Here is a 17,797-nt window from a genome sequence, read left to right on the forward strand (position 1 = left end):
AATGAGTTTTATGTTGACAGCATATATTTAGGTCATGTTTTAAAATGTACTGTTTTGTATCTACCCTGTTCGTTTCTGTCTTTCGGTTGGTTTATTTAGATGATGAACATTAATGCGGTGATTGATATGTTAGGGCTTAAGTCTGGTATTTTATTTTTTGTTTTCTGTTTTCCATTTCTCTGTTTTCTTTTTCCTGCTTTCCTGTGGGTTATTCGACATCATTTTTTTAAGAATAACATTTTTATTTGTAGTGTTTTTTATTCTATGTCTTTGTATAACCTTTTCAGTAGTTATCTGGGTATTACATTGTATATATATAACTTATCACAGATTACTGGTGTCATCATTTCAGGAGTTCAAAGAAGTATAGAAACTTTACTTCTCTTTGTGAACCTTTGCCCTCCCCTGCTTACAATATAGTTAAAATAGATCCTTTTATACACTTAGAACCATATCAGACAGTGTTAATAATTTTTGCTTTACTTGTCAACAAGAGTTAGAATATATTGAGAGGGAAAGTATTTTTTAAACCCATATTTTTGCTTATGGGTTCTTTTTTTCATTCTCGATATTCCAAGATTCCTTCTTTTTTTTTTTTTTTTTTAAGACAGAGTCTCGCTCTTGTCACCCAGGTTGGAGTACTGTGGTGCGATCTCCGCTTACTGCCACCTCCACCTCCCGGGTTCAAGTGATTCTCATGCCTCAGCTTCTTGAGTAGCTGGAATTAACAGGCGTCCGCCACCACGCCCAGCTAATTTTTGTATTTTTAGTAGAGACAGGTTTTTGCCATGTTGGCCAGGCTGGTCTTGAACTCCTCACCTCAGGTGAGCCACCGTGCCTGGCCGGTTCCTTCTTTTATTTTTTTTCGTCTATTTAGAGAACTTCCTTTAAACATTGTTAGGGTAGCTTTGCTAGAGATAAATGCTTTCAGTTTCCCTGTATCTGAGAATGTCTTGCTTTCTCCTTCATTCTTGAAGGATATTTCCACTGGATACAGAATGCTAGGGCTGGCAGTTTTTTTTCTTTCAGCAGCTGAAAACATTGTGCTGCTTCCTTCTTTTCTTTTTGGATTCTGATAAGAAATCTGCTGTCTTTTGAATTGGTTTTCCCCTCTAGATAAGGTGTCATTTTTCTCCTACTGCTTTGAAAATTCTTTCTTTGTTGTAGTTTTCAGAAATTTACTATGATGTGTTTTGGTGTGGATTTTTTTTAGGTTTATCCTGTTTCCTGTTCACTTGACTTCTTTATGTCTTTTGCCAAATTTAGGACACCTTCAGACATGATTTCTTCTAGTACTTTTCTAGTTCCACCTTTTTTCTCTTCTTCCAAGACTCCATTGACATGAATTTTTGATCTTTTATATATTCCCATAGGTTTGTGAGGCTCTTCATTTCTTTTTTCTCCCCATTCTATTTTTCTATGATCTTGAATTGTATAATTTCTAATATTCTACCTTCCAGTTCACTGATTCTTTCCTTCGTCTCCTTCATGCTGCTGCTGAGTGTATCCACTGTGGTTTTATTTCAGTTATTTTGTCAGTTCTAGAATTTCCGTTTCATTCTTTATATCTTCTGTTTGTTGAGACTTTATTTAAGTGTGCTCATAGTTGTTCATTGAAACTTTTTTTTTTTTTTTGAGACGGAGTCTCGCTCTGTCACCCAGGCTGGAGTGCAGTGGCGCGATCTCGGCTCACTGCAAGCTCCGCCTCCCAGGTTCACGCCATTCTCCTGCCTCAGCCTCTCCGAGTAGCTGGGACTACAGGCACCCGCCACCACGCCCGGCTAATTTTTTGTATTTTTAGTAGAGACGGGGTTTCACCGTGGTCTCGATCTCCTGACCTCGTGATCCGCCCACCTCGGCCTCCCAAAGTGCTGGGATTACAAGTGTGAGCCACCGTGCCCGGCCGATTGAAACATTTTTATGATGACTGTGTTACCATCTTTGTTAGATAATCCCAGTATCTCTGTCATCTTGGTGTTGGCATCTCTTTATTGTCTTATTTACAGTTTGAGATCTTCCTGGTTCTTCTGAGAGATGTGATTTTTCAACTGAATCTTGACCATTCTTATTATTATGTTATTAGATTCTGGATCGCATTAAAACCTTCTGTTTTCACTGGCTTCCTCTCAGAGAGGGGGTTGGGGATGCTGCCTCATTACTGACAGGTGGGGGTAGAAAGTCCAGTTTCCCCACTCTGCCTATGTCACACCTGAGGTCATTGGGGCCACTCATTACTGCTGGATGGGGTGGGAGTTCTGGCTCCCCATATGGCTTCCACTGACACCTTATGGGTGAGTGGTGGCCTAGACACTGCTGAGCAGTGGTGAGAGTCCTGATTCTCTCCTAGGTTTTCTTCATTACAGCTGGGTAAGGATGAAATATGGACTCTGTATTGGGCTTTCTCTGAGTCTACCCCGGTGAGATAGTTGGGGAACTGCATCATAGCCTGGTGAGACTAGAAGTCTGGACTCCCCACTTGGCCTTTTCTGGCATTTGGCTGGAGAATAGTGGTTGTTGTTTCAACGTGTTGTGCCTTGCTGGGCTGCCCCTTTCTGGTCATTTGGTCAGGCACAGCAGGCTCCTCTTGAGACTTCTTCTGTCTGTGCCCATTGCCCTTTCCAGGTTGCTGCCCTCAGCTCCATGTCTGGGATGTCCAAGGAAACAAGAACACCCTGGGAGCTCACCACCATGGTCCTCAGGATGCGGGGTCCCTAGCCAGTGTGCCTTCCGTTGCCCTGTCAGAGTCTTCTCATGTTGTTTTATATGTAATGTCCAGGGTTTTTGGTTTTACTGGGTGAAACAGGGAAAAATATGTCTACCTCATCTTCTCAGACAGGAAAAAGATTTTTATGAGGAGACCATCTTCTCCTGTCTGGATGCTTTCAATAATTCACGTAATTTCTATTCTATTCTAATTTTTGTCTTACATACAGGTAGTTTTATTAAAGTATCAAAATGTTCTTACTATGTGAGAAAATGACCCTGCTAAGGTTGTATCAGCAGTGAGGATTTTTTTCTTATGGCTGTCTTGTTTTAGCAACTTCTGCCTCCTAGGTTCAAGCGATTCTACTGCCTCAGCCTCCCGAGTAGCTGGGATTACAGGTGCACGCCGCAGCACCTGGCTAATTTTTTTTTGGATTTTAGTAGAGATAGGGGTTTCGCCGTGTTGCCCAGGCTGGTCTTGAACTCCTGAGCTCAGGCAGTCCGCCTGCCTCAGCCTCCTAAAGGCGTGAGCCACCGCACCTGGCCTAGCTGAGATTTATATACAGAAAATTAAGTTGCTGCCACAGATGATGGCCCAAGTTAAAAAAAAAAGCCCCTTATATCCTCACTCTGGGCACTTCATGGTTCTGATGGAGTAGACTTTCATCCCAGGGTTGCTGTGCTGACCCATGCTCCAGAGCCATAGGTGTACTGCTTTCCATCCTCCTCGTCCTTCTGACCCTCACCCCAGCTGCCCTTTTGGCTGGAGCAGGTGTGAGAGTCACATAAGGTCTGCCGGCTCAGCCTCCAAAATCCTCCTCTGGGAGGTGGGCTGAAGGGGAGTTTCTTCTTATGTTCTAAAGACCACTAGGATCCTCCTACGCCTGGCTGTGTCAGCCATCTTATTCGGCAGGGATGGGAGTGGCTTGGCTAGAATAACCCTGGGGCGCACAGGTCACGTCCTAAAATAGTGGGAGAAAATACTAAACATTTAGGAAACGGATACACATCAGCTCCCAGGGAGAAACAAGACCTAGGAAACTTTGTGTAACGTATTGTTATTCCAAAGTAGTTGAATTTGCTTAAACTCGTTATTGAAACTGTACAGAGTGGGTTCAGAAGAAAGTGTTTATCTTCACTGTTCCACCCTCAGAACTTTTTCTCGTGGAGACTGACTGGTGTGTATTGTATTTTCTGAAGCCATATCACTGTAATATTCTTTCATTGCTGTTATTAATATAAAAATGAGAAATTTTTTGCTCCATTTCTCCTTCATATTTTTGTCATTATTTTTTAAGACATTGTGGTATCACGTCAATACCTTGTAGTCTAGTGTCTAAGACTTAGACGTTGGATCTTAGGATGTTATTTTTGAGTCAGGTATATCAATACCTTAAGTAAGGTAATAGATATTGGAAGTCCTTTATAAATTGTCCAGTGGTATAAAGATACTATCATTATTTGGGAAAAATGTAAGTTGTTTTTTTTTTTTTTTGAAATCATAGAAATCCTTCACAAGGTGATTTGCTGGAAGAATATGTGATGGCCTTGTGGTCTGCGTTCTGTCATTTTTTTGGTGTGTTCCGTTGGTGGCTTCTAGACATAACATATACCAAAGAAGAGGAAAAATCTTTCCCAAGAACATTCCATAGTCTGATCTCAATTTTAAAATAGTCCTAAGTGTAATAGAAAAAAGATTTATCCAAAAATAATGTAATATGCTTATTATGGGGCAAGTTCCAAACTCAGGACTCAAAGAGTCAGGCATATAACTCAAAGAAAGGGCTGGAAAGTGAGACAAAGAAAGACCCTTGGTTAAAACAACTCCCCCAGGTGGCCCCATTGCCTGCCCTGAGAGGCACCCACAGTTCCCTGCAGGTGGGGGAGGAGGCCAAGCAGGAGTGGGGAGGACAGGGAGGGATAGCTGCTTTCCCTTCCCCAAATGCAGCCAGCCGGAGTGACCAACCCATGAATCTTGCTACTTAAACTCTGACCTTTGGCAGCCGCAAAGCATATGCCAGTCTTTGGGTGCCTTTTCCTTTATTGTGAGAACGTGGTTGGAGTGGAAGGGAAACACCTGGACCTTGATTGCTGTGATTGACTCTGCCTTTAGCTGGGGACCTGAGTACTGAACGTGCCCCAGAGGTTGTCTCAAAAAGAGAAAGGAAGAAAGGAGAGGGAGAGGAAAAGGGAACTTGTGGAGAATTACCCAGGGAGAACATATACCCTGGAAATGAGTAAGCGTAATTGATATAATTCATTTGCACCTGTGAAAGTGGCTCCAGCCCTAAAGAGAGTCTGTTTAGAGTTGCTGAATAAAACCACTCCTGGCCACTGCCTGCATCTGTAAAGCTGGGAGGCAGCCTGGTGGGCTGGAGACTTTATAGCTTTATTACTCAGGAAGCACAACTTGTTTATATACAAATCTATCCATCTGCATCAATAAATTGCCCCACCATCTGATATTTGCTCTTTGGTTCCACTGGGCACACTGGCCTTCCTCCCTAGCAGCTCAACTGAGAGGAAGGTGGTGATCTGGGGCCAGGAGGTGGGGCTGCCCATGTCCCTGGCACAGCCCTCAGAGGCCGGCTTCCCTGGAGGACCTTGTGAGCCTGAAGGAACAGGGGGAGCACAGCAAGGAGGAAGGAGGCCCTGGACCCACTCGGCAGTGTTCATTCACTTGCCTGATGCCTGCTGAACTGTGACCTATGCCAGGCACTGAGCCAGGCCTGGGAATGTGACGGGGAGCAAGACAGGCCACGTCCCTGCCCTCCTGGGGCTTACTTTCCAGGGGGAGACAGACAACAAAGAAATAAGGGAATACAGTGGAATCCATGGTGAGAGAGCAGGTAGGGAGTTAAGAGTGATGGTGGGGATGTGGCGGACTGTTTGGAGTCGGGGTCAGGAAGGCCTCTTGGACGAGTGCACTTGAGCAGAGACCTGGATGAAGCATGGGAGCCATGAGAACACCTGGGAAGGGCACTGCAGGCTGAGGGCGCAGTAAGTGCATAGGCTGTGAAGCTAGTGTTTCCCAGGCACAGCAGGAAGCCTGGTCTCGGTAGAGCGGAGTGGGCCAGGGCTGGCAGGGGATGTGTGTGGAGGGAGAAGTTTGGGTCACATATGTGAGGGACTTTTTCCTCTGTGATAACATTTACTTCAAAAAAGTTGAATTTGATTAAACATATATTTTAGTATTAACACTAAATATTTTGTGCTAAGTCAAATGAGAATACATTGAGCCAGAGCATGACACAGTCTGATTCATGTTTAAAATACCATTCTGGGCCAGGCACTCTGGCCCATGCCTGTAATCCTAGCACTTTGGGAGTCCGAGGCTGGAGGATCACTTGAGGCCGGGACTTTGAGACCAGCCTGGGCAACACAGCAAGACTCTGTCTCTACAAAATAATGACAAAATCAGCGGGGGATGGTGGCACACCTGTAGTCCTAGCCACTCAGGAGGCTGAGGCAGGAGGATTTATCTATTGAGGCCAGTAGTTCGAGGTTACAGTTACCTGTGATTGCACCACTGTACTCCAGCCTGGGTAACAGAGTGAGTCCCTGTTTCTAAAAAACAAAAAATATCACTCTGATATTCTGAATAGAGGCCATCACTTTGGCCTCTAGTCAAAAATAAGACTGTCCTTGGGCCGTTAGTGATAGCGGAGACAAGTCACTCATCTTGTCAGCTGTGCTGGTAAGCATGGCATGGCTTGGACCTGGGGGAGGTGGGGAGGTGAGAAGGGGTCAGATGCAGGATAGATTTACAGGTATAGCTGATGAGAGACTACCTCCCTGTCACTGTGCACCGCTTAGAAAGTGGAGCCCTCGGGGAAAGAGGCAGGCTCTGCCTGTCTTATCCTGTTCTGGGTCACCCAGAATGACAGAAGAAGGTGGGGAAGACAAGGCCTGACTTGCCCAGTCCCTGGGCCTGAACATCAACAGTTCACAAAGCACTTGCATGTCCCATCCTTACCACCAAACTGTGAACCAGGCAAGGAAAGTACTGTTACCTCTGTGTTATAGGTGAGGAGATCCAAGCGCCTGGCCTTGAGAATCAGGAAGTATTTATAGACAGGGAAAGCACAGTGAGATAATCAGGAATGAAGAACACTATGATTCTTGCTCGTGAAAGCAATGTTTGCGGCCCATACAAGGGGGACCCGGCTGAGTTTTTCATGGTTGGGCTGTGGTTGACATTTTTTTTTTTTTTTTCTAATTTTTCTCTGGACATAATGCTGTTGATGGAATTTATAAAGAGATAGAGCATTCTCATTCCATGGGATTAGGCCAAAAAGTAATTGAGCTACTGAAGCTATTTAGAAGAAGAGCCTCTGATTGCATTGAAGCAGCAGCCAGCTCTGACTACAAAGACATCTCAGTTTCACTGTGCTGGCAGCAGGTCTGTGGCTGATTTAGGAGAGGGCTTTGAGACATTTCTATCCATCCTTCAAATCAGCAGTGTCTTTGCCTGGAGGAGGTTCCTGGTGAAGTTATTTTTAACGTCATGTCCTAATCAATTTTTCAAACATTCTTTACAGCTTAGACCATGCTCAGCCTCCAAGCAGCCTTGTCATCGACAAAGAATCTGAAGTTTACAAGATGCTTCAGGAGAAACAGGAGTTGAATGAGCCCCCGAAACAGTCCACGTCTTTCTTGGTTTTGCAGGAAATCCTGGAGTCTGAAGAAAAAGGTAATCAGCTCCATCTGCAGTCAGAGGCTCTTGTTCAAGGTCAGGTGTGAGAGTCAGTCATTGCGGAAGCACAGGTGAACACACTCTGGAGCCTGCTTTGGAGGGCATGGGCTTTTAAAATGCTGAAATTCTTTAAAAGAGATAGAGGAAGAGAGAGAGAGAGAGAGGAAGAGAGTGCTGACCACATTTTCCCATCTGGGTCTGTATTTAAGAAACTCCAGGCCTGGCCAACTGTGTCCTGTCACATGTGCAAGAGGATGCTGAGGTTGGGGTGAGCCTGACTGCTGTGGGACCCTGTTGGTCTGTCCCTTGGCATTTATTTGCTTTGAGCCCAGAAACAATACCTTGGTGGTGGCTGAGGAACGCGAGTGATGAAGGCCATGGGCAATGAGCAGCAAAATGAGAATGAATTAGTGCTCAGTGAAGCCAGGGGCTGGCTTTGCTTGGGGGCATGTGCTTGCATTTGCTCTAGGGTGGGTGGCCTCTTGAGGGCCCGAGAGCTCCCCCTTGTGGCCATGTTCTTATTCTGTGACCTTTGGCAAATCTCAACCTTCCCAGGCCTGTTTTCTCATCTGTCCATCAGGGATAAAAATCCTTTCCTCTAAGATTGTCATGGTCATGAAATGGCATAAGTTGTGTAAAACATCCATCATTGTAACTGAGTACTCGCTTCATAGTTATTGTGATGTTTGAAATGTCATGAAGAGGCTTTCTTTTTTCTTTTTCTTTTTTGTTTTTTTTTTTTTTTTTTTTTGAGATGGAGTCTCGCTCTGTCGCCCAGGCTGGAGTGCAGTGGCGCGATCTTGGCTCACTGCCAGCTCCGCCTCCATGAAGAGGCTTTCTTGTCCTTGGGGTGAGCTTTGATGTTGAGGCACCCAGCGTCACCCCGTAGGGTTCTGCAGGTCTCAGGAGACATGCTTCTCACTGAAGACATTATGCAACGTATACTTATTATGATCATATTTAAGTGGATAGCGGTAAAAGTATCTTCACTTAATAACAATGCTATACGTTGAGAAATTATGACAGGTGGATGTATTGAAGAAGGGATGCTTTATTTCCCTCACAAAGATGATCAGCAGCCCTCACACCCGCTTCTTCCCTGGTAGTTCCTCATCAGCACCTCCTGTGATGCTCATGGGCAGTCTTTTCCAGAGAGCTGGGTTTTGTACCCTTTCCTGGTCCCTGTGATGCCCAGTCCTCCACACTCTGTCTTCCTTTCTTGAGGCTTGGGCACTTCAGTGGGGTCTTGCTTTCTATGCCCTCTTTATCTCTCTCATGGACCCATCTGCAAAGAGACAGTGGATGCTCCAGTGAGGGGACACCTTGTGATGGTGAGTGTGAGACCTGCCTCAGCCAGGCTGCAAAGGGATTGGCATGTTGGCTGAGAGGCTAGTGCCCTCTGGAAGATGAACCTCCCTCCTCAAAGTCTGCAGCTGAAGATTCAGTTTCCTGGGGAGCCCTTTCTGATAAGAAAGTTCTCTTCTGAACACACCCGACACCTGGGCTTCCTCCCCATTTGTGTGATTTCTTTAGAGACAGTGGCAGTTTACAACCATAGGAAATTAGGAAACCATGGGCCATGTGTTTGCATGTGCTTCTTTTATGCTAAAATGATACTGTTCTACCACTGCTTTCCTCTTTTGCTTGGAGCAGCTGAGCAGCTGGGAAGTAATGAACCATACTTCGTATCAAGTTCCAGTATTAGCTTTTCCTGACAAACAACTTGGGGGCCAACCCTTGAGGATGACAGCTTTGTAAAAACATGTGGGAAACCACAGCTTATTTCACTCTTACGTGGATGTGAAACCCTTCAATGAGAGGCAAGGTCAAGTTCATCCGTGCCCAACTAGACAAATGCTGCAGAGCTCATCTCGGCTCACAGAGAAGGACCTGAGCATGGATTTGGAAGCTCCATGCTCTTCAAGATCCGGACTCCTATCCGGCACTCCAGCACCCAAATTTGTGGCTTCCATTCCCAAGGTTACTTCGTGGTCCTGGTTGGCAGCTGGTGTTCAACCATCATGCTTACCTCCAGGTGACAGGAAGGAAGAAGGGAGATAAGGCTAACCGGAGAGTCCCAATTTCAGATGAGCTAGCTTTCTCCTTCCCAGAAGTCCCACACTACTCCTCCATTTTATTGACCATGATTTAGTTACCTGGCTGGGACCTAGGATTCTTTTAAAAAAAATTTTAGCCCTTAGTCTGGATGGTTCTTGCCCCAAAGAGAATCAAGATTCTGCCGGAAGGGAAGAGGGAGATAGCAAATCTTGTAGTTTCTCCTGTATCTCTTAATGTGTACCCGCATTAAATCTTTACTGACGGTAACAGGATAAATTCCATTCTAAACATTCTTTACATGCAGAAGGCTCTTGGGGGAAGGAACCCAAATGCCTGTTTTTTTTTTTGTTTTTGTTTTTGTTTGAGACAGAGTCTTGCTCTGTTGCCCAGGCTGGAGTGCAGTGGCATGATCTCGGCTCACTGCTACCTCCGCTTCTCAGGTTGCAGCGATTCTCCTGCCTCAGCCTCCCAAGTATCTGAGATTACAGATGTGTACCACCATGCCCAGATAATTTTTGTATTTTTAATAGAGGTGGGGTTTCTCCATCTTGGCCAGGCTGGTCTTGAACTTGTGACCTCAGGCGATCCACCTGCCTGGACCTCCCAAAGTGCTGGGATTACAGATGTGAGCCACTGCACTCGGCCCCAAATGCCTGTTTTTATTTGAGATAAAACGGTGAAAGGTTAAGGCAGTAAAAGCAGTTGATGAGGGGTCCTGTCATTCAGAAAGGCCTCTGGTTCAGAAAGCAGTGCTGCAGGGCAGAAAGAGCACTGGCATCCAGGATCTGCCTCTGACCTGCTGTGACACCTCCAGCAGGTTGCTTGCCTTTCCAAGCTCTAGTTTCTGCACAGGTCCAATGAAGCTAATAGCCAGGACCTCGTGGGATTGTTTACAGGGTTAAGTGAAGCCACTTCTGTAAACTGCCAGGTGCACAGTGAGTAAGGCCCCTGAAGGAAGCTTGGCTACAGCAGTATTTGGTCATAAATCTTGAAGACCCAACACAAGCTGTCTCATTTTGGGTAAAATTCAGCCTCTAGACTAGGAGAAAGGGGCTCTTGGTTCCTCAAACTTCATCTTGTTCTGGATCAAATTCCAAAACTTGCAGGCAGAAGAAGCTGTTATATTTAAAAAAAAAGGTGAAACATACTTAATATAAAATTTACCATCTTAACAAATTTTAAGTGTACAATTTAGTGGTATTAAGTACATTTATGTGATTGTGCTACTATCACCACCATCCATCCATAGAACTCTCTTATTTTGCAAAACTGAAACTGTTCCCATTAAAGAGTGTTTCACCATTCCTGTCTCCTTCCAGCTCCTGGTAACCACCCTCCTGCTTGTCTCTATGAATTTGACTACTATAAATCCCTTGTATAAGTGGTGTCATGCAGTAGTTGTCCTTTTGGGCCTGGCTTAGTTCACTTAGCTTAATATCCTCAAGATTCATCCATGTAGCATGTGTCAGAAATTCTTTCCATTTTAAGGCAGAGTATTATTCCAATGTTTGTGTATATTACATTTTATTTATCCATTCATCTGTCCATTGAAGGAGACTTTTAATGTTTGGAGGTTTGGAAGGAGCAGTCATGGGCTGAGAAATCACAGTGGTGGCCAGAGGCTCTGAGATGAGAAAGCTGGAGACTTGTTCGCAAGTACCGAGGCTCGTTTTGGCTGGTACCCAGGGTTCCATGTGAATCCTCGGGTGATCTCGAGTTAGAGATGGGGGACCATCAGGTGCAAGGTTAATAATCATGAGCTTGATTCTAAAGGTAGTGTGAAGCCATGCAAGGTGGTTGAGCAGTGAAGTGGGTAGAAAAACAGCTGTGGTTTATTTAGCTAATTTTCACTTTTTTTCCAGAAATATTTGGGATACAGGGTTCACTGTAAGAAGAGAAATTTGGAAATTTTTGTAGTTGCCTGGAGTTCAAAGGAAGCTAGTATTTTCACTATAAGCTAGTTGAGAAGAAAGGAAGAGAGATTTCTTTGGATTAGCAGTGTTGGCTGGATATGCAAGAGAAAAAACCTTGAAGCCAGCAGGTGGCGCCGTAGGGCTGAACAGGCCACAGTGAGTTGTGTTGGGCAGGCAGCCTTCTCCCCCGAGCTGTGCCCAGTTTTATCCAGTTTTATCCAGGTCAGGTCTCTTCCTTTTAGAAACAGATGTGGATTCTCCTACCTAATGGAGATTTCATGTCCCTCCTGGCTTTTTCTCATTCTACCCTTTTGCAGCCTCTCTTCTTTCCTGGTGATTTTTCTGTGGATTGAGTGGATTCCAGGTTTTTAAGTGTGAAATGTGGAAAAGCCCATTGCATAAGAGAGCCCAACCTCATTGAGCTGGTTCTCAGCCCAATCAGTGCCTTTGCAAACTGCCCAGGTATATAGAGATGATGCCATTTCCTTCTTGTTGTGGGCAGGCAGCGAGATGGCTTCATCAGCCAGAAAATGAGGGAATCCGTTTGGGATGCTTGAGGCATGATGCTTAGAGAAGATGCCCACCCAGGCCCTTCTGAGATCCCTCTAGGCAGGGCCAGGATCAGGGTGAGGTGAGGGAGGCACTGCTTTGAGTGCAGAATTTTTTTTTTTTTTTTGAGACCGCCGTCGCCCAGGTTGGAGTGCAGTGGTGTGAACTCGGCTCACTGCAACCTCCACCTCCCAGGTTCAAGCCATTCTCCTGCCTCAGCCTCCCAAGTAGCTGGGACTACAGGCACGTCCCACAATGCCCGGCTAGTTTCTGTATTGTTAGTAGAGATGGGGTTTCATCATGTTGGCCAGGCTGGTCTTGAACTCCTGACCTCAAGTGATCTGCCCGCCTTGGTCTTCCAAAGTGCTGGGGTTACAGGTGTGAGCCACTGCGCCTGGCCTTGAGTGCAGAATTTAAAGGGGCACTGGAAAACTCAATAATCAAGAAAAAAATGACATTTAAATGCAATATTAAAAAAAATTAATACAGGTAAAGTATATGATGAACAAGATTGGAGCTTTGGCCTCCTCCCAAAGGAAGGGAGGAAGGCTTGGGAAGGGCAAGAAGGTGCCTTCGGCTCAGGGAGAACAGAAGCACCAAGGTGGTTTCTCCTTATGCACCTGCTGGTGGGGCAGAACTGAGTCTTCCCCAAGCCCATCTGTAGAGCTCACCACTTAAAACCATGGAGCCTCCTAATCTCTGCCCCATCTCATGTGCTGCCAGGTGGACATCTGTGTGCATCGGTTCCCAGTGATGAACAGTCCCAGCTCTGAGTGGGGAAGCCTAAGTCTGAGCCATGGCACTGTGATAGGGCTGTTGAGAGTCCAGGCTGCATTCACATATACCCTCTTGTTGTTCCCCATAAGCTAGCCAAGTACCCCAAACCATCTCTCATATTGTATTATTCAGCAGTGGGTAACCTGTATTTATGAGGGCTACCAGATAGCTGTGGCTGTGCTGGGCTTGGCAGGGCTGGACCAGGCCCCCGAGTCCTCTCATTCAAGCCCAGGGAAGGGAGAGGCACTCTGGTGCCTGCTGTTTTCATGGCAGAGGCAATACCTCTGTGGGGACAGGGCCAAACCTCACAAGTGCCATTAGTACTTTTGCCTGTATAAGGCTCACATCTGCTCACGTTGGCCAAAGTCTGGGGATGGGGAAGTCTACTCCATCGAGAGCAGGGTTTCTCAGCCTTGGTGCTATTGACATTTTGGGCCATATGAGTCCTTGTTGTGGGGCTGCCCTGTGTATTTTGGGATGTTCAGCAGCATCCCTGTCCTCTGCCCACTAGACGCCAGTGGCACCCCCTTTCACTGTGACAATCAAAACTGCTCTCTAGGAGACAAAATTGCCCCCAGTAGGGAACCACTGACTGGAGGTAAGCATGGCAAGAGAGGGGCGGGATAATTGTGGTCAAAATACAGTCAACCATGTATTCTAAATGCCCCTTGTTGCCAGGCACAGTGGTTACTGGAGAAGCTCTGGTGGGAGGATCGCTGGAAGGCAGGACTTTGAGACACAACATAGTGATATGCTATCTCTAATTGGTAAAAATAAAAAATTAATAAATGTCCATTGTGTGAACATGTGTCTCAATTTTTGGTTCGGAAGGATTGGTCAGCATACAGGGACTCACTTTCTGAAAGGACAAGAGAGCTAAGGCCCTTGTCTGTCAGCCCCACGATTGCCCGACGTGACTGCAGTCATGGGGTGACCCTCTCCTCATCCCCTCACCTGGCACAGGAAGCTGTTTCTTTGCTCTTGTCCAGTGGTTCTTGGATCAGCAGCACCTGGGAACTTGTTGGAAATGCAAAGTCTTAGGCCCCATCCTGGGCCTTCTGGATCAGAAACTCTGGGGGTGGGGCCCAGCAATCAGTGTGTTAACAAGGCCTCCAGGTGATTTTTACCATTATTAATAGCTACCATGGTACAGGGCTTTGTTACCTAAGATGTGATGAGTGGGGCCTTAGGCAGCTCAGCGTCTAGCTACTAGGGGCTTATTTTACACACACCAGGCTGACTACAGAAAGGCTCCTTCCTCTGATCTGTAGAGATGATTATCTGCCTGCTGTAGCATGCTGTACTGTGATGGTTTTGTTCTTTCTGTGATGTGGATTTCTTTTCTTTTTTAAGAACTTTATTTTTAAATTTCCAGCATTTAAGTTCAGGGGTACATGTGTAGGATGTACAGGTTTGTTACATAGGTAACGATGTGCCATGGTGGTTTGCTGCACAGATCATCCCATCATCTAGATATTAAGCCTAGCATCCATCAGCCATTCTTCCAGATGTTCTCCTTCCCCCACTCCCCACCATCCAACAGGCCCTAGTGTGTCTTGTCCCTCCACCATGTGTCCATGTGTTCTCATCATTCAGCTCCCACTTACAAGTGAGAATATGTGGTATTTGGTTTTGTGTTCCTGCATTAGTTTACTGAGGGTAATGGCTTCCAGTTCCATCCATGTCCTTGCAAAGGACAAGATCTCATTCCTTTTTAGGGCTGCATAGTATTCCCTGGTATATATGTACCACATTTTCTTCATCTAGTCTATCATTGATGGGAATTTAGGTTGATTTCATGTCTTTGCTATTGTGAATGGTGCTGTGATGAACGTAGAGTGCATGTATTTTCATGATAGAATGATTTATATTCCTTTGGGTATACATCCAGCAATGGGATTGCTGGGTTGAATGGTATTTGTGCTTCTAGGTCTTTGAGGAATCACCACACTGTCTTCCACAATGTTTGAACTAATTTACACCCCACCAACAGTGTAAAAGCGTTCTTTTTTCTCCATAACCTTGCCAGCATCTGTTGTTTTTTGACTTTTTAGTAATAGCCATTCGGACTGGCGTGAGTTGGTATCTCATTGTGGTTTTGATTTGTATTTCTCTAATGATCAGTGATGTCGAGCTTTTTTTCATGTTTCTTGGCCGCATTTATGTCTTCTTTTGAAAAGTGTCTGTTCATGTTCTTTGCCCACTTTTTAATGGGGTTATTTTTTTCTTTTATTGAGATGGAGTCTTGCTCTGTTGCCCAGGCTGGAGTGCAGTGGCATAATCTCAGCCCATTGCAACCTCCGCCTCCTGGGTTCAAGTGATTCTCTTGCCTCAGCCTCCTGAGTAGCTGGAACTATAGGTGCATGCCACCACACCTGGCTAATTTTTGTAATTTTAGTAGAGAGGAGGTTTGACAATGTTGGTCACGCTGTTCTCAAACTCCTGACCTCAGGTGATCCACCCACCTCAGCCTCCCAAAGTGTTGGGATTACAGAAGTGAGCTACTATGCCCAGCTTATTTTTTTCTTGTAAATTTGTTTAAGTTCCTTGCAGATGCTGGATATTAGACCTTTGTCAGATGGATAGATTGCAAAAATTTTCTCCCATTCTGTAGGTTGTCTCTTCATTCTGATGATAGTTTCTTTTGCTGTGCAGAAGCTCTTTAGTTTAATTAGATCCCATTTGTCATTTTTTGCTTTTGTTACAATTGCTTTTCGGGTCTTCATCAGGAAATCTTTGCCCATGCCCATGTCCTGAATGGTATTGCCTAGATTTTCGTCTAGTGTTTTTATAGTTTTGGGCTTTACATTTAAGTCTTTAATCCATCTTGAGCTGATTTTTATACATGGTGTAAAGAAGGGATCCAGTTTCAATTTTCTGCATATGGCTAGCCAGGTCTCCCAGCACCATTTATTAAATAGGGAATCCTTTCCTCATTGCTTGTTTTTGTCAGGTTTGTCAAAGATCAGATGGTTGTAGGTGTGTGGTCTCATTTCTGGGTTCTCTATTCTGTTCCATTGGTCTATTTGTCTATTCTTCTACCAGTACCATGTTGTTTTGGTTACTGTAGCCTTGTAATATAGTTTGAAGTTGGGTGGCATGATGCTTCCAGCTTTGTTGTTTTTGCTTAGAATTGTCTTGGCTTTTTGGGCTTTTTTTTTGGCCAGGTGTTAATCTCCTGTTTTATAGAAAAATAAACTGGGGACCAGAGAGGTTAAGTAACTTGCCCAGGATCACACAGCAGAGTCACTCCAGTTCCCATGGCCTTGCTTGAACATATACTTATAAGTGGTTCTGAAGAGCTGAGTGATACTTATGCAATTCTGCCCTTCCTGGCCAATGACAGTGTTTTCCTCATTTCAGGGGATCCCAACAAGCCCTCAGGATTCAGAAGTGTTAAAGCTCCTGTCACTAAAGTGGCTGCGTCGATTGGAAATGCTCAGAAGTTGCCTATGTGTGACAAATGTGGCATTGGGATTGTGTGAGTATCTGCTTCCCACAGCCTTTGCAGACCTGCAGGTTGGGTAAACCATGGAAATGTGGAAAGTGCTGGATGTTGCACATTTTGCTTGTGAAGGAGACAAATCCCTCCTGGAAAAATGCGGCAGAGAGGCCAGGAAGGTCCTGTGTCCCAGAGCCAGGTTGTGAAGGTTTTCCTTCACTGCGGATCCCTTAGGTTATGAACATGTAAAATGAGAAAAATCAGGGCTGCCCTATTGAAGTAGGAGGGGTTTTTGGAAAAATGTCTCTGGACCCTGGGAAGGAGAAGCAAGTCCCTTGTGATTGGAGGCCAGTTGGGAGGCCCTGGTTTCCCCTGTGATGGGCTCCTGGGGAGAAGCCCCAGGCCCCTGCTCAGGAAGGATGGTGCCACCTGCTCGGGTGCCACCTGCAGGTGCTTGTCACTGATGGAGTCCCTTCCCTCCCTTGCTTCTGTAGTGGTGTGTTCGTGAAGCTGCGGGACCGTCACCGCCACCCTGAGTGTTATGTGTGCACTGACTGTGGTACCAACCTGAAACAGAAGGGCCATTTCTTTGTGGAGGATCAAATCTACTGTGAGAAGCATGCCCGGGAGCGAGTCACACCACCTGAGGGCTATGAAGTGGTCACTGTGTTCCCCAAGTGAGCCAGCAGATCCCACCACTGTTCTCCAGCCGGCCTCTGCTGCAGCTTTTTCTCTCAGTGTTCTGGCCCTCTCCTCTCTTGAAAGTTCTCTGCTTACTTTGGTTTTTCCTTTGCTTGTAAAACATTGAGTCCCCTCCTTGCCTTGGTTAATCGACTCATACCAGCTGTGCGATGCCCGCTTTTGCAATTAAAGGAAAACTGTTTTGTTCAGTGTCCCCTTGTCAGCAACACCGTGTCCCTTCCCCCACTCTGTTCTTCTCTGCTGCATTTGGACATCAGCCAAATTTGAACCCAATCAAATATAATGTGTCTGACACTGATTTTGTTTTTACTCAATAAATCTATAGACTCCAAAGCAGTGTGGTGTCTGTTATCTGATTATCTGTCCCATTTCCTACTCAAGCCTGATGAGATTTCTGAGGCCTGTCTTGTTTTGGGTTTCTTGTTTCTCTCAGATTTACTGGCCTTTCCCCCGCAACTTGCATCTTAACAAGCTCTGTTCTTATATTTCTTTGAAGCTTACTTAAAATCCTCTTTCTGTAATGCTAATATAAGATACCTAGCTCTGTTTTGTTTCCTTTTTTGGAGGTGGAGTCTCGCTCTGTTGCCCAGGCTGAAGTGCAGTGGTGCTATCTCGGCTCACTGCAAGCTCCACCTCCTGGGTTCACGCCATTCTCCTGCCTCAGCCTCCCGAGTAGCTGGGATTACAGGCGCCCGCCACCACACCCGGCTAATTTTTTTGTATTTTTAGTAGAGACGGGGTTTCACCGCGTTAGCCAGCATGGTCTTGATCTCCTGACCTCGTGATCTGCCCGCCTCGGCCTCCCAAAGTGCTGGGATTACAGTCGTGTGCCACTGCGCCCGGCCCCTAGCTCTGTTTTAATGAAATGAAGTTTTCTTTGCATTGGGCTGTTCTGAGGCTTATCTGAGGAAATGAATGCTTCCCAAATAATAGGTGGGAGCATTAGCAGTTGGCTTG

The 17,797-nt window shown here is 45.6% G+C and overlaps 1 protein-coding gene across 1 annotated transcript in view; it reads left to right on the forward strand.

Moving 5' to 3' along the window:
• The window catches only part of PDLIM1 (PDZ and LIM domain 1), a 56,210-nt gene extending 39,034 nt beyond the window's left edge, over positions 1 to 17,176 (forward strand). The window contains exons 5-7 of the mRNA XM_003255253.3: positions 7,245 to 7,396; positions 16,060 to 16,177; positions 16,633 to 17,176. Of these exons, the coding sequence (XP_003255301.2) occupies positions 7,245 to 7,396; positions 16,060 to 16,177; positions 16,633 to 16,819 (457 nt within the window). The 3' untranslated portion in view covers positions 16,820 to 17,176. The remainder of the gene's footprint in view (positions 1 to 7,244; positions 7,397 to 16,059; positions 16,178 to 16,632) is intronic.
• The last annotated feature ends 621 nt before the right edge of the window (positions 17,177 to 17,797 follow it).

The sequence above is a fragment of the Nomascus leucogenys genome, chromosome 3, assembly GCF_006542625.1.
Source record: "Nomascus leucogenys isolate Asia chromosome 3, Asia_NLE_v1, whole genome shotgun sequence".
Taxonomy (NCBI): domain Eukaryota; kingdom Metazoa; phylum Chordata; class Mammalia; order Primates; family Hylobatidae; genus Nomascus; species Nomascus leucogenys.